The sequence below is a fragment of the Colletotrichum scovillei genome (genome assembly GCF_011075155.1).
Source record: "Colletotrichum scovillei strain TJNH1 chromosome Unknown Contig00001, whole genome shotgun sequence".
In the NCBI taxonomy this organism is placed as follows: domain Eukaryota; kingdom Fungi; phylum Ascomycota; class Sordariomycetes; order Glomerellales; family Glomerellaceae; genus Colletotrichum; species Colletotrichum scovillei.
The window spans coordinates 2,972,746-2,997,904 of record NW_023336259.1 but is presented as its reverse complement, the minus strand read 5'-3'; the positions used below and the strand labels follow the sequence as shown (position 1 = coordinate 2,997,904).

At 54.3% G+C, this 25,159-nt stretch overlaps 7 protein-coding genes across 7 annotated transcripts; 4 read left to right on the top strand and 3 right to left on the bottom strand.

Moving 5' to 3' along the window:
- Nucleotides 1-4,263: 4,263 nt before the first annotated feature.
- Nucleotides 4,264-7,362, top strand: HER10_EVM0005415 (uncharacterized protein). Its single transcript, XM_035475034.1, has 3 exons — nt 4,264-4,545; nt 4,619-4,998; nt 5,058-7,362. The coding sequence occupies exons 1-3, from the start codon at nt 4,450-4,452 to the stop codon at nt 7,093-7,095; spliced, it is 2,514 nt and encodes an 837-aa protein (XP_035338345.1). The 5' UTR covers nt 4,264-4,449; the 3' UTR covers nt 7,096-7,362.
- A 1,176-nt stretch (nt 7,363-8,538) lies between these two features.
- On the top strand, nt 8,539-10,154 carry HER10_EVM0005473 (galactan 1,3-beta-galactosidase; the record flags this gene model as incomplete). Its single annotated transcript, XM_035475088.1, has 4 exons — nt 8,539-8,631; nt 8,731-9,162; nt 9,267-9,431; nt 9,492-10,154. The coding sequence occupies 4 exons, from the start codon at nt 8,539-8,541 to the stop codon at nt 10,152-10,154; spliced, it is 1,353 nt and encodes a 450-aa protein (XP_035338352.1).
- On the bottom strand, nt 9,892-13,372 carry HER10_EVM0011726 (glycosyl hydrolase family 31). The gene is made up of 3 exons (XM_035481149.1): nt 12,966-13,372; nt 12,154-12,889; nt 9,892-12,099 (listed from the first exon to the last, which is right to left on the bottom strand). Exons 1-3 carry the CDS (start codon nt 13,195-13,197, stop codon nt 10,305-10,307), a joined length of 2,763 nt encoding a protein of 920 aa, XP_035338950.1. The 5' UTR covers nt 13,198-13,372; the 3' UTR covers nt 9,892-10,304.
- Nucleotides 13,373-16,282: 2,910 nt separating this feature from the next.
- HER10_EVM0003833 (uncharacterized protein) lies at nt 16,283-17,551 on the top strand (the record flags this gene model as incomplete). The annotated part of the gene is made up of 1 exon (XM_035473496.1): nt 16,283-17,551. Exon 1 carries the CDS (start codon nt 16,307-16,309, stop codon nt 17,549-17,551), a length of 1,245 nt encoding a protein of 414 aa, XP_035338219.1. The 5' UTR covers nt 16,283-16,306.
- A 338-nt stretch (nt 17,552-17,889) lies between these two features.
- On the top strand, nt 17,890-19,946 carry HER10_EVM0010180 (uncharacterized protein). The gene is made up of 2 exons (XM_035479648.1): nt 17,890-18,764; nt 18,850-19,946. The coding sequence occupies exons 1-2, from the start codon at nt 18,206-18,208 to the stop codon at nt 19,515-19,517; spliced, it is 1,227 nt and encodes a 408-aa protein (XP_035338813.1). The 5' UTR covers nt 17,890-18,205; the 3' UTR covers nt 19,518-19,946.
- On the bottom strand, nt 19,620-21,740 carry HER10_EVM0005983 (amino acid permease). The gene is made up of 3 exons (XM_035475581.1): nt 21,394-21,740; nt 20,962-21,301; nt 19,620-20,904 (listed from the first exon to the last, which is right to left on the bottom strand). Exons 1-3 carry the CDS (start codon nt 21,680-21,682, stop codon nt 19,917-19,919), a joined length of 1,617 nt encoding a protein of 538 aa, XP_035338401.1. The 5' UTR covers nt 21,683-21,740; the 3' UTR covers nt 19,620-19,916.
- A 1,407-nt stretch (nt 21,741-23,147) lies between these two features.
- Nucleotides 23,148-24,971, bottom strand: HER10_EVM0008314 (uncharacterized protein; the record flags this gene model as incomplete). Its single annotated transcript, XM_035477841.1, has 3 exons — nt 24,738-24,971; nt 24,622-24,676; nt 23,148-24,563 (listed from the first exon to the last, which is right to left on the bottom strand). The coding sequence occupies exons 1-3, from the start codon at nt 24,863-24,865 to the stop codon at nt 23,148-23,150; spliced, it is 1,599 nt and encodes a 532-aa protein (XP_035338645.1). The 5' UTR covers nt 24,866-24,971.
- Nucleotides 24,972-25,159: the final 188 nt, after the last annotated feature.

The following is a 25,159-nucleotide window of genomic DNA, read 5'->3' as shown; positions in this document are numbered from 1 at the left end:
TACCAAAGATGACATCCCAAGACGAACCAGACGAATCAAGACTCCTGCAAACGCGACAGATACCCCGAGGCAGGTCGCGAGGCAGATACACGGCTCAATAGGCTAGCAAGTTACGGCAGCACAGCAGTCTCGCAGCCAGTACCTTGCCTGTCTATACTGTAGCCGAAACGAAACCGCAGGGACGCACAATGTTTCCCACTCCACGCAATCCCGTATACTTGCGAACCTCGCCCAATCGCGGCCTTTGAAACCGACCGTCCGCCCACGACTCTCCCGGGACCTGCAACTTTGGGGGCCTTCCATTAGGCTTTGAGGCCATGTTCCTTGTTGGAGGATCCCGGGAACCTGCACTAGAGCCAGAACCATTCTCGAACCTCTCTTTTCGTGACAACTCCAATCGAGGCCGTCAAACCTACACTGCGAGTACCCACGCAACAGCGCCGCAGCAGTTCATGGGTGCGGATACTGCCTCTGCCTCTGCCGCACTGCCGTCTGCCCTGACAGACGCCCCACTCTCTCGAGATGGTCCCTTCAAAAGAACCAAAAGACCTCAAAGTCACAGGTTCCGAGCGGAGGCCGAGGCCGACAAACACTCAACAATCTTCTATTACCATTACCCATGGTTTGAGGTGCGGAAGTGCCCCACCAGATCTTCGGCCACTTTGGGCCCCGATGACATGCTCGTGCTGCCACGGCCTTGGCTTGTTTCTGGCCACAGAAGAGCAGCAGCAGCACAGTCTTCCCCGCGTCTAAGCAACTGTTTATTCGCCATGTCCGATGTATATTCAGTCGAAGCCTCTTTGTCGATGGAAATCGTCTTCTGGATTTTTCCCATTTGACTCGGCTGCAAAACAAACGATAACATGCGTTTCTCACTTGCAGCGAAGCAGCAGCTGTTAGCCTGTCACCACTCACGAGAACTTGCCAGCAGTATCCCAGTGACTACTGCGCACTCCGTACAGTAGTATTCCCACACTCGCTACTGATGCGGACAGGGGACCCCTTCGGATGACCACACCCATACGTCAGCAGTGCCATCAGCTTTCAGCTTTGCATGTGCCGCCTGGCTGCGCTAGCTCCCACCTCGAGCGTTGAGAAAACCCACCGGACCAAGATCTTGATTGGTTATGGTGTTTCCTTCTTGCCCAACTAGAAAGCTCGAAGCCTCATTCCCGCGTGGCTGTGCAAGACTTGGGCAAGTTCCCAACTCTCTCACTCGTCAGTCTCGCTCTTGGAGCCTTCGAACTTCAGTGTTCAGAGTCTTTGTCGCCACTTGGAAGCGCTCGCGTGACGAAACACGGTTCTCCTGGTTGTCGATTCCTGGAACGGTTTTTGATAGTGCTTCTTGGCAATAGAATCCCAACCCGCTCATTTGCTGGGTTTATTTCAGAGGCACGAGAGAAAAGGCTTCACCAACTCGATGGGAAAGTTGGTCAACGCCTCTTCGGAGGCCCATTCATGCCCGACTCCAAGAGTCTCGAGGGCTTGTGGACTGGCAAAGTCCATTCCAGGCGGCCCGCACACCGAATGCCGTGATCCTTGACCGGGCCCTCCGTGCCGTATCAAGGGTTGGCTTTCTGCTTTCGTCACTTGTGTTCGCCACCGTTTATCTTTTCAGACGCAGACTCTTACTTCGGTCATCGTGTTGAGAAAATTGTCCTTCTCATCCGACTTGACTACCTCGACTGTGGGCGTCTTCCGTGTCTCCAAGCTCCTTCCTTGGAACACTGTCGTCAACCGGTTATTTACTGCAACCTAGGCACGCCAGCGGCCAAATCATGGTGGGGCAGAAGATCCCATCATCCCATGAGGTCCTCGGGGCCGGCGTGCTGTTCATCACATTCGGCGTTCTCGACCAGCAATGAACAAGAGGCTGGGAGAACCCGGAGAGAACGGATCGACAAACGCCGGCTGCCTCCTTGCTCGGGGCCCACTTGTCGGCTCGGGGCAAGCCACGCCCGGAGCTCCCACAACTGTTGACCTCAGCAATGTTTTTAATGGACCCAGGTCGGTAGCGAAGAGAACGGACAGAGGCAAGCTGGAGAATATTGTACCTTCAACAGGTCATCAAGCCGTAAAGACCCTCCCTATCGAGTCTGTAGCCAAGTCCATGCCCGGCCTGCTTCAATTTGGGAAACCATTCCTCATGCCTGGAACAAACACATCCACATAGTATCTGACTAGGTGACGGGCCCTACAAGTTAAGATAGCATGTGTAAGAAGGCAACGTAGATTTGCGACAATTCGTCTGAGTCTTGCCGCCGCAATTGCGATGGTCTCAGGCGCGGATGATGAGATGAATCCTAATTTCCACCATGCCCTTTGCGACTTCTTTACGCTACTGGCATTGCTTCACGGCCTGGACTTGGCTACATGCGTATATCAATATTGCATGATCCCGCGCATGTATAAGCTCCCAGTCCCCGACAGCTGTATTCCCTGCTACCAGGGAGGGCCCTCCATTCAGATCATCAATTACCGAGGCCTGGGATGCATTTGGTGGCATGAGGCCAAGCTGCTGGGGCTTCTTGGTGTATGTGCGGCAGTACCTAGACGCAGTCCTAAGAACGCGATGGAGAATTGAAGTCCAGAGGTAGTAGAGCATCCCTATATATAAGGTAGGTAGCCTGCCTGAGCTCTGCGACGCGGGGAAATGTGTTACACGGTGTGGATGTCCTCCACAACGCGGAGGCGGACGATGAGGCCCAATAGCGCAACGCGTCTGGGAAGTGTAGCTGACGGAGCAAAACAGCCGATAGGAGGCGGATGCAATGGAAGCCGCTGAGACTCGATCGTGCGAGCTCAATTGGCCAGCAGCAAAGGGGGATGGAGTGAGGAAGGTGAAAAGGGTCTGATGTGGTGGGACTAGAGGCCTGCAGCCATGCCTTCCGACGCGGGTAGAAAGTGTAACTTGGGAACCAGCCAAGCAAAAAGTGTTCTGTCTTTCGCCATTGTTATGCTACCATGCTGCCACGCTGCCCAGTCTGTCGGTCAACCCAAGCCTGGACTTGACAGATTCCCTCTGGCGGACCTCGCGGCGCTGCGGCGCTATTCGCCGGTCGACCGTCAGACTACATTAGCCGACCTGACTGGGCTGCCACGCCTCGTGTGTGGCGGCGGTAGCACCGATTGGTATTGTGCTGCAGTGGTTGACAAGACACAGACAGACAGACAGACAGACAGACAGACAGACAGACAGACGAATTTAGATGGGCATGAATCCAATGATGATAAGGGATGAGATGTGTGACGGATGACAGGTGGCAGGTGCCGTGACCAGGCCAGCTCAGGTCCATAAACACGCCCGACGTCAAAAGTCAATTGTATCGAAGCTGTATCCGTGCTAAACGCCATCATCTTCTCGCTGGGCTTCGTGACCTTGAGAGAACATAACCAAAGCTCAGAATGACCTTGAGGAACTGCGGGAGATGGGCGTGAGTGAGTGGGTGAGTGATGGGAGTGAGATGTGAGTGAACGGACTGGCGTGGCCTTGGACGTCCGAGGCATGCCCAACGGAGCTGCCTTGCAGCACAAGGTTGTACAGGTGGCACCAGTAAATGGCAGTGATTCAGGCAGGGTGCATGAAAGAGACCAGTTATCAGGTCTTTTTGGACGCCTAGCAGCACGGCAAAGGCGTGTGAGGGAGGGAGGGGCAGTCGAGGCGGCGGCGGCGGCGGAATGAGGGGCACACACACACATTACATACCTTAGTACACTACACTCACCGGGCAGACACCACACACACTCACACCTCACACACGCGAGGTAGTATACTCAGCCCAGTCAATCTGCATGAGTTGTATACCTAATACCTTCCTTACAGGTTGCCCAAGAACATACATGGAGGACGAGTGACGGGGATGTTTGATGTCTGCGCAAGGTGAGAAATGTGGCCGCCATGGTTTTGAGATTGGCGGAATTACCAGATTGGAGTGAGCCGAGATTGGACCAGACAGAAAAGGACTCAGCCAGGAACAGTTGATGAAGCCATTGTAAGCAGGGAGACAGGATAACGCTTCATGACATGATGGGGGGGGGAGTTAGTGGTTGAGTGAGGTGCATCTCAGTGTCGGAGAGAAGTCACCGCCGGCGCAAGGTGAAGGAAGGAAGCTCCAGTGTGCTCCACTCTCACTTCTGCCCGCCTTGCTGCACGGACCACCAGCGAGTACCTGATGAGCCTTGATTGGCCCGTCGCAGAAGAGGCAGGATCGGCCCAGAGCCTTTCCACCTCTTTCCTGTCTTTCTCCCGCAACGAGGCTGTATGTAGACGTCCTCGGTACCTCTTCTGACCCCCCCAATTATCACTGCCCACGACAATTCAGCCATCGCCCAATTCCCCCAGTGCTTGTCTCCCAAAACTTTCCCCCTCCATTGAGCGCCTCCATGATCATAACGCAACTCAATTCCAAACCGCGTTTGTACAAATTGTCTTCCCATTGACAACTGTAGATGGAACAACCCCAGCCATCCAAGAAGCGGCGGCTTATGCCAAAGGAGTCGCCGTCAAATCACACCACACAACCGGCTCCTTTCCCCCATGAATCGGTGAGGATTCTGTTCTGCGCTCCCGTAGCTTGATTTGAGCTGCTGGAATTAACCGTCTTTTGAACCCATTCAGCCTCAGCAGCACCCAACCCAGGAGGCCCCTCCAGCCGAACGCCATGACTTCGAATCCTTCGCGAGGCATCTTCAAGATGCTGCCATGCTGATCCAGCGCCAAACCGAGCGCGCACCCTACGATAGCGTTTCTGTGCTTTTACTGCGCTGGGAGGAGGATACATCGGTCGAGGCTGATTTGACGGCTTTGGAAAACATACTACGAGACCGATACAACTACCAGACGAATCGATGGGCCATCCCGACCGTACCCAACCCCAGCATCAAGCTTGGGGTTCAGATGGCTTCTTTTCTCGAACATGCCCGACCAAATCACTTGCTGATCATATACTACGCCGGCTATGCATATGTTGGATCAGATAACCAGCTCTACTGGGCTTGGTGAGTCGAGAATCTACTGCCAAACACATCTCCATACCCTTCTGACCGCCCTTCCATAGCAACACCCGAGAAGATGCCGCAAAGCTCAAGTGGGATGGTGTACGCTGCCTGTTTGAAGATGCCCAGTCCGATATTCTGTTGTTGCTCGACGCCTGCTCCGTTCGTGATATACCCGTGTCTGGAAGCCATGGCATCAAGCAAGCCATTGCAGCTGGTGGTCCTGAGCAGAATCCCAGAGAGGCTGCGGGCAAATCCTTCACATATCACCTGATTGAAGCTTTGCACAAGCTGAGCATCGCGGGCAGACCATTCAGTGTACCGAGGCTACACGAGGAGATTGTCCAGCTGAGGCAGCAGGAAACCGCACAAGCAGCTAAACTCACAAACGGTGCCAGCAAAACTCCGCCACCATCACCACAACTTCCCATTTGCTTCACCCTTACACCTGGAAAAGGTCAGAGTTTGAGCTTAGCTCCCTTGCCTGCTCGGGCGGGTCAACAGCAATCGCCGCGCAATGGGGCTGATGGGGAATCACTATCGAGGGCTGTGCGCGAAGACCAGCTCATTGACCCTGAGTCGGTTGCTGATCTACGTTTCGATGAGCCACGAGTGCTTGTGTGCACCACATTCGTTGGAGATGCCAGTCCAGACATGTCTTTCTTCAATGGCTGGCTTCACAACACGCCGCCCTTAGCTGCCAAGATTGAGGTTGAGGGAATGTTTCTCGGTCCGCCCACCATGCTTCTAATATCAATGCCCCATTCAATATGGAACGTCGTACAGCATGATAAGGTCTGCTGTTTCCTGGGATACATCACATCGCATAACATGATCCACCTGTACCAGAAGCTCAAAGGCTCTGCCGGGATCCCTAAAGCAACAGCAAAGGAAGTCGAGGACGGACGCATCTTGTTGGAAGCGCGAGAGCTGGCGGCAAGTACACCATCTATGCACCAGCGCTCATTAGACAGCAAAGACGCATCTTTCCATGAAACGGCGAACCGCGTCGAAACCACGCCGGCCAGCGTGCCGTTTGCAGCAGCTGCCGCTGCTGCCGCAGTTGTTGATGGCAAGGACGATGTTGAGGATTCGGCTGAGATGCAGGAAGCGGCAGAGCAGCTGAAAGCTCTCAGCCATGTTCGCCACTTGAGCGATGAGGCACCGCCAGCCGTGGAGCGGCAACGTACGACTCTGCCTGATGGAGCGATGCCTGCAAACCACGAGGATACCGGGTCATCCCACGATGCGAATGAGTCTGGTGCAGACGACACGATGCATTCGATTGACATGAGTACACCCAATGCGAAGGCCAAGCATCGACGATCCTTGCAGAAAGCGACACCGAAGCAAGAGACGAGGTGCACATTATGTACTCATGCTCCCTTTAAGGATTCGTCGTCACTGCGCAAACATATTGCGGCCGCGCATACGAGACCGTTCCCTTGTGCCTTCTCGTTCGCAGGCTGTACGAGCACTTTTGGCTCCAAGAATGAGTGGAAGCGTCACATTGCTTCCCAACATCTCTGTTTGCAATACTATCGGTGCTCGTCCTGCCCGCAGAGCACCGTTGAGGGCAAGGGCAACGAGTTCAACCGGAAAGATCTCTTCACCCAACATCTTCGTCGCATGCATGCACCTTTCGCGATCAAGAAAGCCATTGCCAAAGGAGACAGTAAATTGCAAGTTGAGTGGGAGGGACACGTCAAGGAGATGCAGACTACTTGCCTCGTCACACGGCGGTCGCCACCTCAGAGGTCGGCATGTCCTAAATCAGATTGCCAAGTCGTCTTTGAAGGGCCTGGTTCTTGGGACGAATGGACAGAACATGTTGGCAGGCATATGGAGAAGGGTGAGGGCCAGCGACTCGGTGTTGATCGGCTGCTGGCAAAGTGGGCTTTTGAAGAAGGTATCATCGAGCGAAAAGACGACGGCGAGTATCGTCTTTGTGCCGGAAACGGCCCTAGCAATGGTGGTGGTCCTATCGGCGGAGACTCAAAAGACTCGATCTCGGTGGCATACCCTGAACCGAAATTGGATGTTGAAGAAACAACAGAGACCAAGGACACTGCCGAGGACAAGATGGAAGTGGATGGCTAGCGTGTGAAAACGGAAACTGATGTGGGCGTTGCGGATGTTTTCCTTCGACCTTATATACTACGGCGTCATCAACGATTGGAAGGAGTTTAATCGGGTACGACTGACATGAGACACATGAACGACTTTCATTCTCTTTGACCATACTTTGCCTCTTACTGGCTCAGAGCTTGCCTGCTTAGCGATGATGGAGTAGCCAGTCTCGTTGAGTTCGTGGTGCTAGCACCAATTGTGGGAAAAGGATAAGGAATCAAGAAAACAAAAGGGCAGACAAGACCTTAGCCAAGACAAGAGAAACCATCTCGAAGATCAATGCACCGTGCCTGTACGATCTCCCCGGTCCCCGTTTTCTCTACGACCGTATCAGTCCTATGCCGTTCGTCTGATGTTCTTCAGCCCAGCTTTGCAGAGCGGGCCAGCCGAGAGCTTGGCCAAAAGAGGAGTCCGGGGAAGAGAGTTCTGCTTATCGATGATGATCAGTCCGCGTGGTGGTGTTGCATATCACCAAACCAAGCTTTTGAGAGCCACCCGGAGCGGGCCCGGTACTTGCCCGGTAGTTCGAAGCCCTCGGTGCTTCACCTGAACTCGATTCCTGTAGATCCGCCGATGCCCGATGCGCATCGGCGCGCCTAGTTCGGCGTTACAGTCAAAATGCGGGGAAACTAGCTTTGCCCCTGGCCTTGAATCGTCGTACTTACCGGTGCCCCTACGTAATTATACGCCAGGCACCGTCGGCGTCGGGCACGGAGGCTTATTGAGAAAGGTATGGCTTCCCGATGGAGACGCTGATGGTTGTGCACATGACAATGATGTTGATTAGTGACATGAACACTCTTCTTTCGCCCCCCCTCCCCCTCTTCTCTTCCCTCTCTCGGTCCGAACTGGGGCTTGGAATTTTGGAAGCGCTGAGGGACGATTGGAAGGATTTCTTAATTGTCCGGCCGAGTTAGCCGTTTCTAGTATCGTTCACTTGATCGTGACGGCGCCTGCCCCCCCCGGCGGCGTGGAGAAAACGGGGACCGGGACACGAGGAGGAACTAGGCCGTAGTAGGCTGGAGGAAAGCTTGTGAAAGCTTAGGAAAGCTTAACTGACAGGGCTCTTCTGAGATGCGCTCGAATACACGGTATTCGATTGACATGGGGATCCCGGAGCCGGCGGGGGTGTATGTGAGGTAGGGTGGGTTGTATTCGATACTATGGATAATTTGGGAATGGACAACGGCGTTGCGATGGTTCACGGATGGGGCTGGCGATTGATGTGTTCCGGGACGAACGGGCAATATGGAGTATGAGGGCAAAGTATATGAAGACCGGGGGAGGACCATGATCTTGGGGCGTTTTTGTTTCTTGGCTCCTTGTGTCTGTTGGCGAATCTTCAAGCCATTGAATTGGTTCACACACACTTACACACGCTTTGGCTTGACGAGAGCATTGAGTGTCTTCACGATGCGTCTGTTCAACGGCCTCGCCTCCCTGCTCGCGGGCGCGGGCCTCGTGCAGGCCACGCTCCAAATCGTTTCCGGCGGGACATGGTCAGCGGTAAGAAACAAACACTCTCCCTCCAGCATTCTTCTTCCTTCATCTCCAAGTTCACAGAGAGGCAATCACCCAGCTAATTTATGTCATGATACGATCCAGACCAACACAGGCCGCCACATCCAAGCCCACGGCGCCGGCGTGACAAAAGTTGGCTCGACCTACTACCTCATAGGCGAAGACAAGACCGAAGGGTCGGCTTTCCAGAACATCAACTGCTATTCCTCGACCAACCTCGTCGAGTGGACCTACGTCGGCGCTTTACTCTCGCGCACCACGGCGGCGGGCGACCTGGGACCGTCTCGGGTCGTCGAGCGTCCCAAGGTGATTTACAACAGCGCGACGAAGAAGTACGTCATGTACATGCACATTGACAGTAGCAGCTACGGCGAGGCCAAGATCGGCGTCGCGACGAGCGATACGGTGTGCGGCAAGTACACGTATCTTAGCAGTTGGCAGCCTTTGGGGTTCCAGAGTCGTGATATTGGGTTGTTCCAGGATGATGATGGGTCTGCGTATTTGTTGACTGAGGATGTAAGTTCTGAGATTACCCATTGGATCCCCTTCAACTTGCTATCTTGACGGTGGGGGATGAATGTGAAAGACAAGCCGGAGACTGACAGAGTTGAACCCAACAGCGACCCAATGGTCTCCGAATCGATGCCCTGACCTCGGATTATCTCAACGTCACGCGCACCGTCTACCTCTGGCCCGATCACATCGAGGCCCCCGCCATCTGGAAGAAGAACGGATACTACTTCATGTTTGGAAGCAAGCTTACCGGCTGGGACCCGAACGACAATGTAACGTTCTCCCTCCACTCCCCACTTCCAAACAAAGACTGACATACTCTCTCCTTCAAGGTCTACTCCTACGCAACCTCCCTCGCAGGCCCCTGGTCCTCTTGGGCTACCTTCGCCACCGTCGGCTCAAAGACGTACACCAGCCAGACGACATACATCCTCCCGCTAGGCGACACGGCAATCTACATGGGCGACCGCTGGGTCAGCACGAACCTCATGCGGAGCACGTACGTCTGGCTACCCCTCGCCATCTCGGGCACCACAATCACCCTCGCCGACCGCGTCAACTGGACGCCCAACGTCGCCGCCGGTACCTGGGCCGCGGGGCCCAGCGAGACATCGTATGAGGGCGAGTCCGCGACGCTCGCGGGCGGCGCCAAGAGCGTCGCGTGCACGGGGTGCAGCGGGTCCGCGGCCGCGGGCTACGTTGGCGGCTCGGCCGGCGGTAGCGTGACATTCTCCGGGGTGAGCGTGCAGGCTTCCGGCAAGACGACGGTGCGGGTGAAGCATCTGAATGGCGATACGAGCCAGCGGTGGGGCACGGTGACGTGCAACGGCGTCTCGCAGACTGTTGGCTTCCTGCCGACTTCTGATGGGAACACGCCCGGGAGCAGTTCGGTGTTCTGTAGCCTTACTGCTGGGTCTGCAAACACCATCAAGATTGCCAGCTCGGATTCTTCATGGGTTGCTGACATTGACCGCATTTTCGTGCCGGTCAATTAGGGGGAGAGTGTCACGAAAGTTGACGAGGAGGTCGTGGAAGATATCATGTGGATGGTGTAGGCAAGTGAAGTTAGAGATATTCATACAATAAGTATATATATGAAGAAAAGTAAAGACGACACGCTGCATCCATGTGACCCATCATCCATCTCAGTTGATCTCGATCACGAAAGGTCCAGTCAAGGCATACTCGACAGCAACCGTCTTGATGGTCTCCTGCCTCTTCGCAGTGCCTCCACTGAGAAGCGTAACCTTGGACACCTTGAGCGGCGTCGAGTACTTGAATTCGCCATCCACGGAAACCTTGCCGTCCTTGTAATCAAAGGTGACGAGCGTGATACCCGCCTGTTGCTCACTGACACCATCGTCAAGATAGAGCTGGCCCTTTGCAGTGCCATCCCTGCCAGCCGCGATCAAGAGCTCAAAGTTCTCCTCGCGCAGCTGCTTCGTCGTCATGGTGCTGTTCGCGCGCAGAGGCAGCACGGTGCCGCCGCGGATGAAGAGCGGGATCGTGGTGTAGTCCTTGTCTGTGAGGGAAATTGTGGCACCGGTGCCCTGGATAGTCTCGTGGGTGTACCAGTCGTAGAAGACGTCGTCCGGGAGGTAGACATCAACTGAAGTTGAATTCTCTTCTGTCACGGGGGCGACGAGAATGGCGTCACCGTAGAAGTACTGAAGGTCCAGACCGAACGTCTTCTCGTCCTCGGGGTAGAGGTAGAAGAGCGGGTTGATGAGCGGAGTACCGTCCTTGGTCTGCTGGTACAGGGCAGTGTAGATGTAGTCAAGCAGGCGGTAGCGGATGGCGATGGCCTTGCGAGCGCTGTCAGCCACCGTGTCCCAGCGGTAAAACTCCTGCGAGATACTGTCGATGGAGTTGTGGTTACGGTAGAATGAGGAGAAGGCGGCGAGGGCGGCCCAGCGCGCGCAGAGCTGCTCGTTGGTGTTGTCGCCGAAACCGCAAGCATCAGAGCCGACCATGGGTACCTGGTACACAGCAGCAAACTGCATCAGCTGAGAGATGGAGACGCGGTACTGTTGCCAGTTGGAAAGGTTGTCGCCGAGCCAGTGGCCTACATGCTTTCCGACGCCAGCGAATGTGGAGCGGGTGATGATGAGGGGGCGAAGACCTGGGCGGCGGGCTTCCATGGCAACTCGGGAGGCTGAGGACATCATGGAGCCGTAGAGATTATGAGTGTCGTACATGGCCAGGCCGTTTTGGTGGATCACGTCCGTGTTTACGGTCTTGTTAGAAATACCACCACGGGCTGCGTTTGACTCGGTGTCCCAAGCGGCCTTGTTGTGGATGGCGTACTTGGGGAAGAGAAGATCACGGTCGGGCAGACCCTTCTGATCACCGGATGATTGTCTCTCGGCGAGCACCAGGTTGTCGAATGTCTGTCCGGCCGGCACCATTCTAGGCGACATCTGCTTCCGGACGAGGACATCAGATCGCTTAGTCTGATTGTTACCGCAGTCGGTTCCGGGAGGTTGGAAATCGCAAGGCCAGCCGGGGAGAGGTCGGGGGTTCTCGCGGACGGCTGGTGGCTCGGGAGGGAATCCAACAGCGGAACCGTAAGGATCGTCACAGGGGAAGTAGCAGGGGAAGTTTGACGGCTCGTTCATGTCGATCCAAAGGGCGTCAATGTCGACTCCCTTGTCGGCCGAGAAGAATTGCGCAAACTCGTTGTTCCAGAAGGAGGTGATGTTCTCTGCGAAGAAATCAGGGAATACAGTAACACCAGGCCAGACGACGCCAATCCAGACGGAACCGTTGCTACGGAGAAGCCAGATGTTGTCGTCAATGCCGCGTTGCAGGGTGGGCGATTCGACGTAGGCCACTGCAGGGTCTACCATGACGATATAATGCTGATCATTTTCGTGGAGCTTGTCGACAAGCTGGCGAACCTTGGCCAAGGGATAGCGCTCAGGGTCGAGAGAGAACACTCTACGGGTTGTTAGTCTCCTTGGAGGAGTGCATTGCGGGTTGAGCGTTGCTTACCTTCGCCTGTCCATGTAGTCAATGTCAGTCCACATGGTCTCGAGGGGGATATCGGCGATGCTATAGTTGTAGACAACCTCAGCAACGTCAAAGACGTCGCGGTATCCGTAACGGCATTGGTGGAAACCTAGGCCCCAGTATGGCATCATGGCTGGCAGGCCGGTAATTTGAGCATATTGCTGGGCCACCTCGATGGGAGAAGGGCCGGAAACGAAGTAGAAGTCGAGGACTCCGCCGAGGGTGTTGTACTGAAGATATTGCCCAGACTCCTCCGTCTTGTTGATGAAGACGTCCATACCGTTGGAGTTCAAGAAGAAGACTCCGTGTGTGCCATTCTTGCGGTGCTCGTAGTAGACGGGGTGGTTACCATACAAGTTGGCACCAGAGGGAATGCCGTACGAATCCTGAGACCACAACGTGCGGATGTAGTCAGTCGTGTTCAGACGGAAGGGGTCCGAATGCTCGCCCAGACCGTACAGGTTGGGGTTCTCGGGCAGCTTGGTCCGGAGGCGGAGGTACTGGCTTTCGAAGACGATGTTGGCTCCAGAAGTGTCGAAGAGAACCTCGCCGGTGTCGGAACGGCTCACGCTGAAGGAAAAGGGGTTCTCGGTGTAGTTGAATTGCAGCTGGGATTCTGCGATGGTCAAGCTGGTGGCCTCGGGGCGGGGGAACACAGAGTTGGGGATCTGGTACACCTGGTTTGCGGCATCCTGGATCTTGACGTGTAGACGGGTATCTGCAGTATGTCTGAGTATTGGTTCACAAGGCACACGAATGACACAGGATGGCTTTGAAAAAATCGAGGAACTCACCAGTTTGATATTCGACAGTCAGAGTCAAGTCTGTCAGATCGGTTCCGTATGCATTGCATGCTTCACCGGCCAGTGACAAGTCTGCTGTCAATCCAGTCGAGGACAGCTGGACATTGGAAGCCTTGTAGCCCGGGCATTTTGAAAGCGCGTCGTCGCTAGGATAATCTCTGCGGATCACAGCAGCTGAAGCTACTGCGCTGAGTAGTCCGAGGACAGAAAGCTTTCTCGCCATGTTGACAAGCTTGGCAGAGTACGGGCAAACAGAGCAAGAGAAGCTTGGACAACAGCCCACGACATGGCCCGGTGGCGGACTTTATACTTGGTGTCGCTTTGCAGATCAAAGGACCTGGTTATGCATCGTTACATTGGCTGAGAGTGTAAGTTGGGATATGCGACCCCGCTAGAAGGCGGCAACGGACGTCTCCTGCTCTCCAACCGTTCATCCCGAAAGCTCCTGCGTCCCCGTTACCTAATTGGGCTTTCACGCAAAATGTTTTTTTAGGCGACTTTTGCGGATGGCCCGTGATAGGTGCAGGGCCAGAGCATGAACGTCATCCAGTCTTTCATCTGCAGTGTCCGGAGGTCCCTGGGGGTGCCTGGTCCATGTCGTATTCTCCTGGCGCGTAGCTCGCCAAGGTTCGGGACCGCTCATTTGCGGCTAGAAGTCTATTTGATTGAATGGCGCGAGCGAGTAATGGAGCGAGGTAAGGCCGTGTCTACCTGGATGAACAGCAGAATAAAAAAGAACAATGCAGGAAATATGCGGTATGGGTAGGTCACGCTGTTCATTCCTCGTTCTTGGGATCGACTTCCCCGCAGCCTACCGGCTTTGCAGTTGGGAGCTACGGGACTTTGGGGGGGGATGATGATGTGCATCTGCGCCGACTGCAGCGGGGGGGACAAGAGCGAGATGGAGAAAACGCATCATGCTAGAGCGGCGCTAGTGTACTACAGCTTTGCTGCTTGCCCGGTGCAAGGGTAGCTGTCTGCATGGATGAGCTGTCATTGGTGGTGTCTGAGGTAGGGTTGAAACGAGCCTATGAAAGCGAGAGAACTGGTCCAATCTTTTCTGTTCATGTTTCGTTTGTTTCTACAGTACGGATACCTAATTACCTTCCCTAGGCTTTTTAGCATGGGATACCTATAGGTAGGACAAGCCCGGCGGGATGGGGTGCCCAACGGCCCGAATGGGTGGCTTGACCGGATGGCGGGGAAGCTGGAGGCCCCGCATCACCCCGCACCCGCTAAATAATCGGTAGCCCCCCGGTAAACATGGTCCGGCGGCGGAGTCTCCGCCAGCTCACCATTTGATGTCTCTTCTTTCTTGACTTCTTCCCCGTCCTTCTCCGCCTGTAGTGTCTGGCGTTGCCTCAACGGCTCGCTTCGACCTTGCTTCTCTCCTGTTCCAAGGCTTGGAGTTGACAGCACTCAAAACTGCAATCGGCCGAGATGAGCATGGCCTCGGCCATATTGTCGGGAGGATCTGATATGCCAAGCGAATGTAACTCCCATGGGTTAGGACGAAGAAGTAACCCAAGGTAGAATAGACATGGCTGTTCGTCGCGATTCCAACTACTTCTCTTTAGTCTCAATATTAGGTAACGTCATCACTCTTTACCGTCGACAGTTGGCTCCCTCTTCTTTCCCTGACTACTTTTACCGGAACATCCACATTTGCCTTGGGATAAGTATTTCTATAATGTAGTATGAGAAACTAAGGATCATCAAATGCCTGATGTGACTGGTCGAAGGAATGGTGAGCCGAGTAAAAACCCAACGGCTTGTCAGTTCTGGCGGCTTTGATGGGCCGAAGCAAGAGAACCTTCAGTACTATGTATGATATTTCAAGCTAACTTCCATATAAATCAGAGTATTCTTTATAGGATTCAACACATAGTTGTCAGAGATGTCTAAGCATATATATCAATGAATGTAACATCAAGGAAGTTTCTATCAAGAACCGACTCTCCGTCTCACGAAGTCAGCTCCTAGCAAGACTGGTAGTGATTCTATGTGCCTTCAAGAAGTCCTCAGATATTCTAATGATCCATCGAAATGTGCGCAAGTCAAGTTTCCTTAGGCCGAATGCTTAAAGTCGTCTATGATTGTGGAAGCTGGTCGTCTTTTCGTGAAGCTTAGTTGCCACAGAAATTCAGGAGGCATATATCGATCCAAATTTTCCTGCTGCCTTGGAGGACAATATCACCGGAGTACTTGAACACAAAGCTAGTATCTAGCCGGTAAGAATGGTCTTCGACGAGTTGCCTGCCGTAATTCGGGAGCACACAGCATGGGCATAGTGGTCTACAGCCCACCTCAGCCATCCTATGCAAGATGGTCTTGGTATCTGTAATACTACTGTGGCGTTTGGCCCGAAGAAATCGAATAATTCGAACGAAGTTCCCCATGGTCATGCTTAAGTCTCTCAGGCTGAGCTTCATGGCGAGAGCACCCGCCTCCATAAAGACAGATTGCAACAACTCTTCCCGGAGAATACCCAACTAGGCCCAAAGATGAAGGCACCCGCCTCTATCAAAATGAACAATAATAGATGCTCCCGCAGCGAGTCCAACCCCCTTCGAATGTACCCTACGAAGGGAGCACCCGTCTCCATGACGATAAACAGAATGAAGTTCTCCCGGGGCATATCTAACTAGGCCCCACGATGAGGGCACCAGCTTCCACAAAGGTAAACAACAATAGTTCTTTCTCGAGCATACCCAACCTTCTCTTTCCCTTCTTCCTCACCTCAAAGAAGCTGTGTCAAAACATCAACAACCTCTGTCGTCCAAGGAAATCCATCCTTCGAGTAAGTTTGAGATACATCTATCTCCATCAACAAGTCTTTGCCATTCTGACGATACATTCCCGAGCAGCAGAACTTCTACTGGCGATTGCACGAGTCTTTTCGACTATTTGTGCCAGTGCGCGAGCTCATCAGACCTTGATTTACCTCTAGCGAACGACTTCTCTCGCGTCTAGCTAGGCATCATTACCTATCAACTGTTATCTTTCTTTTCCCCCTTCCTTGCCTCTCTACCCTGGTGTCGAACGCGATTCTCAGCAACGCTTTGCTTGAGGATTGAGGATTTTTTTTTCTCTCTCGACCGAAGCCCCATCAAGTTACTTCGCTTTCATCGAAGGATCTTCTCTAGCACTCCCTCGTCTGTGTCCATCATCGACTTACCGAGCTTCCCGACTCTGAAGATCGATCAAGCCGAAACTCTAGCCGGTAGGTTTCAGTTCGACTTACCCATTCACCTTCAGCTAACAGTTATTTAGCTAGAGCCCATCCTCAAAGTCAAATTTGATTACGGGTTTCCCAAAGACTACAGGGCAAAATGGCGTCTCGTGGCACTGATGAGAACGAGGGCCCTGGCGATGTCCGCCGCACTCATTCCCATGCGACTGATCCTATGGCCCAGGATCCATTCGATGGCTCTGATTCTGAATCTGAGCTCGGCGAGTTGCCCAGTGATGAAGAAGAGGAGGACCTCTTTGGCTTTGGATCTCCGTCGGACGAGCTTGATGAGTTGCCCAATGACACTGAAGAGGACCTCTTTGGCCACCCAGAGAGCGCCGATGACGAAGGCGACCTCATCGAGTCGCCTGAGGATACCGAAGAGGACCTGTCTGACTATCATGAGGACGACGCCGAAGTCCAACCCATCCGCGAGTACCAGGAACCTCTGCCTGCCCGCTTGGCTCGCGAGCACGACCGTTATCTTGCCAGCAAGAAGATTGTCCAGAGCACCGATGACAAGCCCATCATGAAGTCAGTCCAAGGTTTGGATGGCGCTTGCGACATGGAGCTCTCGGACAGCTCTCATGACCCGGCTGTGACCCCGACCAAGCCGGCCCATCATGCTGTGGAGACTCCGCGTACGGTCAAGGCTCTCCGTATCTCTGACGGAGCCCATGATGGAAAGGGCACTGCTGCGAAGAAGTCCGGCCCCGGTATTGTCAAGGTCCTTGATTTCAATCCCAGCCCCAAGCACTACCTTGGTCTCGGCAAGAAGATGCAGAGTGATGCTAGCTCCGAGGCCGACTCTGCTATGGCCATCGACAAGCACGAGGTCGAGCGCGGCCCCTCGACTCCCCCTCCTGGCATCCGCTACGACGAGGAGGGCCACGGCCACCCGCCTTCTAGTCGCCCTCGCAGCGTCAAGACAGCTCTTCCTGTCATGTTCGCCGACACCGACGTCGAGGATAACTCGCCCTCCACTCGTCGTCAGAAGAACCGCGTCCGTATCGCGTCGGCCTCGGGGCCTGCCTCGCTTGAGCGTCCCTCGATTCAGCCTGCTGGCCCTCGACCCCTTGGCCTCGAGCCTGCCTACTACGAGCCCATTAACGCTGGTGCCCCGGCCACCCCGACCAAGGCCCATCGTAAGCGAAGCCGCGATCACTTGGAGAAGACTCTTACACTCGCTGGAAAGGACACGGCGAACATGAAAGAGATCATGGCCAATTACGCTCTTGCAAACGGCGACAAGGCTGACGATGCGGTCAATGAGGATGACGAGGGTGATGAGCTCACGCCCAAGGCCTCTATCCTCAACAGCCACATGGACATTGACGAGGATTAGTCTGGGTACCGAATGGTTGCAGAGGAAAAGTGGTCTTTATTGGTCTCATTCGGATTGTTCTTGCTTTTAATCCCACTTGGGCATCGTGTTTCTTAAGGTTCTATCCAGGGAAGGAAGGAAAGAAGAACTGGATAGGAGGAAGGATCGAGGGGCCGTCGTTGGTCGTTAGTTGGCTGATAGCCGTTTTGTGCATAACTCGCCCAAGATAGTATCGCTTACGTTAGCAGCTCAATCCTCAGTTCACTTGCAAACTTGATCCGCTTAAGTCAATATCTCATCCACCATGGGCGTCTCGCAGCATTCACACCCCCTTCTGCCCCTTCCACCCTCTCCTACCACTCCAAACCCAAAACGGTACGGAGAGCAGATACATCCCACGAAGGAGACCCGTCGCACCCGCACCTAGACACACGCGTGCCAGATAAGCTCCACCCCTCAGAAGCGTCTTGTCAATCAAGGTCGCCTTTTTCTTCTTTTGTGGCAGCAGCGGTGCTGGCGCTGTCACCCCGTCCCCCCGGTTCACCTCCGGGTAAAACAGAGAAGCGAAGCGAGCACGAGAGCAGAGCAACCATCTCACTCACGACAGCTGCCCGCCAGTTGTGCAACCCAACCCACACCCCTCCCCCTCGAAAGCGGGCAGAAACACCAAGGGCCATGAACTTTCCTGCCTCAACCTCCAACGACTTCGCCTTCAACCCCATCCTCAGCTCCAACAACCAGTCGCAACAGCAGTCCCAACAGCAACAGGTCCAATTCTCTTCCCGCCAGCTCCAGCTGCAGCAACAGCAACAACAGCATCAGACTCAACAGCAGCGGCAGCAGCAGCTCCAGCAGCAGCAACAACAACAGCTACAGCTACAGCATTCCGTCCCGCCGCCGCAACTTCCTTCGCCTGCGCCGTCCGCCAACGCGCAATCCCTCTCGGCCGCCCAGCAAGCCCTCGCCCACGCGCAGTACCAGCAGTTCGTCCTCATGAACGGAATGAACGGCGGCAATGTGCCCAACGGGATGGGCGGCGTGCCCACCCCTGCCGGTCAGCAGGCCGAGCTCAACTACATCTATGGCATGGTTGAGGAGCTGAGTAGGCAGCTTACGGAGAACCGTCGCGTCACCGAGGATATTGTCTCTGGTCTTGGAAGGGTGCGCAGTCGCGCGAGGACGCAGGGAATGGGCAATGACGACCTCATTCACAACGCTGCAGACGACATTCTTGGTACGCCATTGCTGCTCGCACACCCGCCCACGCGCACATGTCCCAATTGCTTTTTTGCCTTGGTCACTGACACACTCTCTTTTAGCTCAAGAACAGAATCTCGACACCCTCATCTCCATTCTCTCCGAGTCCCTTGAAAAAGCGAAATACAGCCGCGACGCCAACGCGACACTCCTCAGCCAGTACGCGACAGTCTTCGCCGCAATGCTGAAGCAATTTCACGAATACAAGGCAAAACACGTCACTGACGTCGCCGCATGGCACCGCTCGTACCGATCCCAGCTCGCCGAAGCACGTGCCGAGAATAGCAGACTCCGAGAACAGATCTGGGAGATGCAGGAACGCGCGGGTAAGGCGAACGAGGTGCTCCGCAACTTCCGCCGCAAGTACGACGAGGACGAGACGCGGTGGGATCGGCGCGTGGAGGACGTGGCCGCGCGCCAGGAGCTTCGGTTCTGGAAGCGCATGGCCATGCCCGAGGTCAGCGACGAGGACCCTTGCTGGAGCGATGACGATGATCTCATCGACCCGGCGGAGAAGGAGCGGTTAAAAGAGCTGGAGAAGAGAGCCGCTCAAGAACAGCTTTCTGGGAGCCAGCAAATGGGGGACGAGTACTCGCGTCCGCAATCGCCGGAATCCAGCATGATGGGTGGCGTCCCGATGCAGAGAGATCTAGGAATCCCCATGGGTATGCCCGTTCCGCCACCAAGACCCTCGAGTGCGAATTCGAGCACTGGCTCCTCTGGCCAGTGAGGCAGTACGCAATGCATTTAGTACCTGTTTTATGAAGCATGCCATCGGGATTGTGGTGGCGTAAGGAGCATTCTGGGTAAAAAAGGTTGCTGGCGTTGGGGGCTGCTGGAAAGGAGAATCGCTTGCAAAGCAAATGGGCGATCGCATTATACCTCTTGTGATACTGGCCAAGCACCTTAGCCTTGGTCTCTTTTCACGAATACATTAATGAATGGTTTGTTGAAACGAAACAAAACTCCTACCAAGACTGTCCCTTGTGTACTGTTACTACTGTTACTGTTGCTATTCAATTACTGAGGAAAGCATAAGGCACCCAACTCCGACTGGTTCTCGCCGCGCAAAACCATGACCGCCGCGGTCATTCAACTCAGCGGTCCCGCTGTGCATCAACGGCATAAATCACTTTTCACCACGGACTAAAGTGACTCCCCCGTCGTCCGAGATGGGAACATCCTCAAGCAGACGGATACCCGTCTGCACATCCATGTCATCCAATGGGACGAGCATAGGCTGCTTCACCTTCATGACTATTGATTGCCAAACCCGATAGCCGATATACAACACAATCGGGATAACCGTTCCAATGTTGTCGCGGATGACGGCCTGCGCATCGTGACCACCGATGGGCCAAATTGCCGTCAGGACATTTGCAGAAAGCCCTATAAAGCAAATGACGAGTCCAACCCAGCCTCCCCAGACGCCAAAGGGGCTCCTCCAGAGAAGCTGACTGGTATCATTTCCTTGCGCAGCCCATGCCTTGCGGAAACGAATATGACTGACGCAGATGGACGCCCACGTGTAGTAGTTGCTAGCTCCCGAAAGGCTCAATAGCCAGTCAAAGATGGCGCCACCGCCGGGCGCCAGGTTGATAAAGGCAAGGAGGCCAAAAACGGACGTGATGGCGAAGGCGTATACAGGCACACCCCATTTCACGGTGGCTCCCCACCGAGGCCCCATGCCCCTTTCGCAGATAGCTTGGAAGGCTCGGCTGGCAGCGAAGATGCTGGTGTTGGCCATTGAAATGATTGCCAAAACGATAAGGGCGTTGAAGAAGCTCGGGAGATGCTGGATGTTGGCGAGTTGTGCTGCGAGTGTGAAAGGGCTATACTTGGCACCGTGGCCGGTCGAGGCCAAGCCAGGGTCATCGGACGGGACGACGAAACCGAGCAAGAGGAGCGATATGATATAGAAGAAGAAGATGCGGCCAAATACGATCTTGGTCGCCAAAGGTAGGGCTTTCTGGGGATTCTTGCACTCAGCCGCCGTCAGGCCCAGGAGCTCCGTGCCACCGTAGGACATGCCGGCGGTTCGGAATACGAGGAAAAAGCCCGATATGCCATTCTTCACCGCACCGGGGTCATGCCAGAACTTGGCTCCTGTTCCGTGTCTAACGAACGGTTAGATTGCCTTATGACAAAGTGCGATTTAAGCAGAAGATAAGTACCTTGGATCTGATGGAACGGCGCCAGTGATAATGAAGATCGCAACAAAGATGAAGACGGTGATAGCGAGGGCCTTGCCGATGCCGAGGGCATGTTCAATTTCGCCGAACCACTTGGAGCCGAGAAACGAGGTCGCGGTCAGAACGACCAGTATTGGCGTTATCACAAAGGCCGGCTGTAAGTCCGGGGCCCAGTACTTGATCTGAGCTGCGATCACCGTGAGCTCGAAAGGAAAGACAATGAGCCAGTTAAACACGAAGTTCCAGCCCATTGCAAATCCCCAGGGTTCTGATATCATGCGTCTCGAGTACTCGTAAAAGGCGCCTGCTACAGGATACGCGGCTGCGATAATATTTTAGCTGTGCACTGCTATTGCGGTCTGACATATCGATACGAGGAGGGAGCTCGGGACAGGGATGCGGAAGAACACTCACCGGCCAGTTCACCCAGGCAGCCCATGGTACATGTTACGCCGAAGCCGACGAGAGCGAAGTTGAGGACGAGAGACAGAGGTCCGCCAGAGCCGAGAGCAGCGCCAGAACCGACGAAGAGACCGGCACCAATGGAACCACCCAAAGCCATGAATACCATATGCCGTATGGAGATATTTCGCTCGAGCTTAGCGCCTTCTGCGGCGTCGATGGGATCGGACATGCCTTGGTCGCTTGGCGACCTCGTAGCCTTCATCTCCAACATCGTTGCCTCTTTTTTAGGAGCCATCATGGAACAATTGCAAGGGAGGAAAATATAAAGAATGAGGGTGAAGATGGCAAGATTAGGGAGCGAATGTGGGGGAAAGAGGTGACAGGATGATGGAAGCCGTGATGGAAGCCGAGGACGGAACTCGATCTATATAAAGGGAACGTAGCAGCTTTGAAGGGCGGGCGGGCATCCCGATGGAAGTGAGCAGGGGCGGGACGACAATACCACGGCACATGACTTTGAACGGCTCATGTAAAGATAAGAAAGGACAGAGGTCCCGGACGGTCGAGCCTTCACAAGGTTTGGAAAGGGCGTTCCGGGTCTCTACGGCCACGCGAGTTGCAGTTGCTCCCAGCCGGGGCTGTCTCGCGGCCTGCAGACATTGCGCTCATCTCTGCCAGCTATGTTCTTCTTCTCTACTAAGTATCACACATTCAACCATTAAGGAGGAAGCACTCGTTCGTCAACGACGAAATTTCTCGAGCATAAGACCATCAAGAGCGCCAAAAGACAATTCTCTTCGCAGTCCTGAGAGCCCTGAGTCGCTAGGTTAGCTCCATATCGAGATGTGCCGACCAAGGTCCTCACGCCAGCCTGGCCGGCAATGATTCTGGCGCCACGCATGTAGCATGGCAGTGATGTACGGGACTCCACCAGTTGGGGCTGAGAAGTGAGCCAGGAATGGTTTGTGGTCCAGAATGTCAAAACATGCGCAGTAGTATCTCGTGAGTTGTCGCTTCTCGAGGAGCAAGCACAGGAGTTTTGAAATTGATTTATAAGTTTCGGCTTTATCAACGGGACCGCTCCATCTTAAATTCTTCAGCTTTTTCAAAAGAAATATCGACGAAGAGTAATCACGTCAGCATTGTGCTCCCCGATGTTAAACTTAGGCCAGCCTTACATGCCATCATGGCTGATCTACATCTTGCCATGGCTAGTCATGATGTGTTGTACGGGGGCTTGTCTCGAATAAGCCCTCATGCTCGTTGTCCCGTGACGGGAACATGCTTTCTTACGTGCAGCTGTGTGATTTTGACATTCAGTCTGGCCTGAAGCTTGTCTGCATACGATCGTGACGCCACAGAACATGAGTGGTTGCTGGCGTCTCGTAACCTCGCAACCTGGAGGGCTGGCACTGCGTTGGGCACGACTTATGTCTAAGGAACCTCACTCACTACCACTCATTCTTGTCCTTGGCCGGGAATGCAGAAGCATTGAACTCACCAGATGAGGTTCAAATGTCACCAACTCCTCAAGGAGGCGCGGAATGAGCCTCACACGGCACGCGGTCTCCCGGAGAAATGTAGTTACTATTCGGAGCTTGTGGGCTCAAACCAGGCAACATCGTTCGAAGAAGGCCATATATCCTCATGAGCCATATCCTTGTGGCAGACCACTTGCTGGTCGACATCCAATCGAAACCGGCATACACGCTATCATACAAGCAGAACCTTAAGTAAAAGAGAGACCATAATACTCAAGTGGATCAGTAGCCACTTTGCTCCCGACGCGAATCGTCCTTATCGTCCTCTGACCCATTGGCTGCCCCTCCCGCGTCCTTGATGGCCTGGTCGTCGCCTCTGAGCTTGGCAAAGTAAGACTTGATGTCCTCTGCGCCGATTGCTTTGCCGCTCTCTGCAAACTGCTGGAAGAACGGCTTCAACTGGTCCTTCAGATGGTTGTACGCCATGACACCTTCGATGGCACGAACACGGTCTACATTGCGTAGGGCACTCTCTCCGCGCTCCAAGAGGCTGCCGCTGCCATTTGTGGAGCCTCCGTGCTCCGAGTTCCCGCCATCAGACATTGGCGGCTCGTACGTTTCTTCCTCTTCCAGAAGCTGTGGGTGCGGGTCTAGATTGGGGTAGCATGACGAACATCGACATATGTTGTTGCGGAAGTCTTCTGTCATAAAGAGCGAGAACTCTCCGGCCGGTGGAGATGGAAGTAAAGCCCACCGACATGTAGCGGACGAAGCCTCCTGAGTCTCCTGCTTGACAGCCGGAGCACTGCTGTCGGGTTGACCCTCGGCTGGCTCAGATGTACCTTTCAGTCGCTTAGCCTCTGATACGTCGGCGTCGTCTTCTGCCTTTCGTTTCTTAGCCGCCTCCTCCGTGCCTAGTACCTCTGCGTTCTTTTGCGTCGAGAAGACTGCTGGTAGGAATCCCTTGGCGCCCGCATACTTTCTGATCCACGGGTTGGCATTAACGCACTTGTAACATAGGAATGCTTCAAAGTCATCCTCGCCTGGAAAGCCGGGTGGCATCGGTGGGTCTTCGTCCTCATCCTCCACATCCTCATCATCATCCTGTTTCTTGGCGGCTGTCGCTTCGTCCTCAGGGCGCGCTTCTGAATCTTCCGAGATTGTGGGCATAGCTGTGGCCTCTGTAGCTTCCTTAACAGTTGCGGGCTTCTCCTTCTTCATACTATCAAACCAGTTGGGCCCCATTCCAACCAAGCAGCCAGGGTGGTACCAGTCTTCGCCGCAGCCGCCTGTCTCGGACGTACCCAGTCCTAGGCATTGGAACATGGTGCCTTTCTGCTGGAAAGGATCGTAATCACACTCGCACGCACAGAATCTGTTTCTAAAGTTCTGGTTGTACTTGTTGTTTGCGTCCGGCTCCTCTGAGTGCACATCGCCCTTTGTATTAGTGGTAGGGTTGATGCGCAGACTGCAGGGACTAGTAGACGGATATCTCTTAGTACCGCAGTCGCATGTGAAGTTTCTCTTGGTGAATATCTCGACAAGAGTGTGTTCGCCATGGCACTGGATAGAGCAAGCATAGCAGACTCCTGCACCGTCATAAGGGTCCTTCGGTTCGGCGGGGGGAGGATTGCAGGTCAGGCAGGCGAAGACACTCTGGCGAAGGGATCCGAGAATATTGGTGCAGCTTTCGATGCTCTGTGAGAAGTTAGGATAGCTAATTCTGTAGATAGGAGGGAGATGCGAGAAGACGAACATAGGGAAGAGCCTCGCGCGCGTCGGCTTCCAATTGCATCTGGTCCCTAATGAATCTGTGCGAATAACAGTGGTCAGTCCAAGCTCAACGCTGGCGGATATTAAGGGACAGCGCACTCAGCAGCAGTTTGGGAGTCGGTGGATTTCTGTGACGAGAAGCTTTCGCTGCGTGTAGTCTTCGGCGCGACGACTGGGGTATCGGTTGCGCCAACCGGAGCTGGTGGCGGAGGGGGGTCCATTGACATTGTTAAAGGTGCGCAACTCCAATTTCAGATGATTGAACCAATTCGAGGGGTTTGAGGTGATCGTTGGAGAATGGTAAAGGAAATGGACGTCGAATGCGATAGAGTGATTGATTGAGGCAGCGTACCGTAAGATAAGTATGGAAGCAGGCCTGAACATTGAGGTAAGTGTCTTGGGTCCAGTACCATCGACAAGTCGCGTTTGGGGAAGCTGGTACGTCAGATACGTACCCTGCACTTTCCTCTCAGCTGTCCACAATTGCCCATTTACGCGTCGTCTGTTTTAGGCAAAGTGCC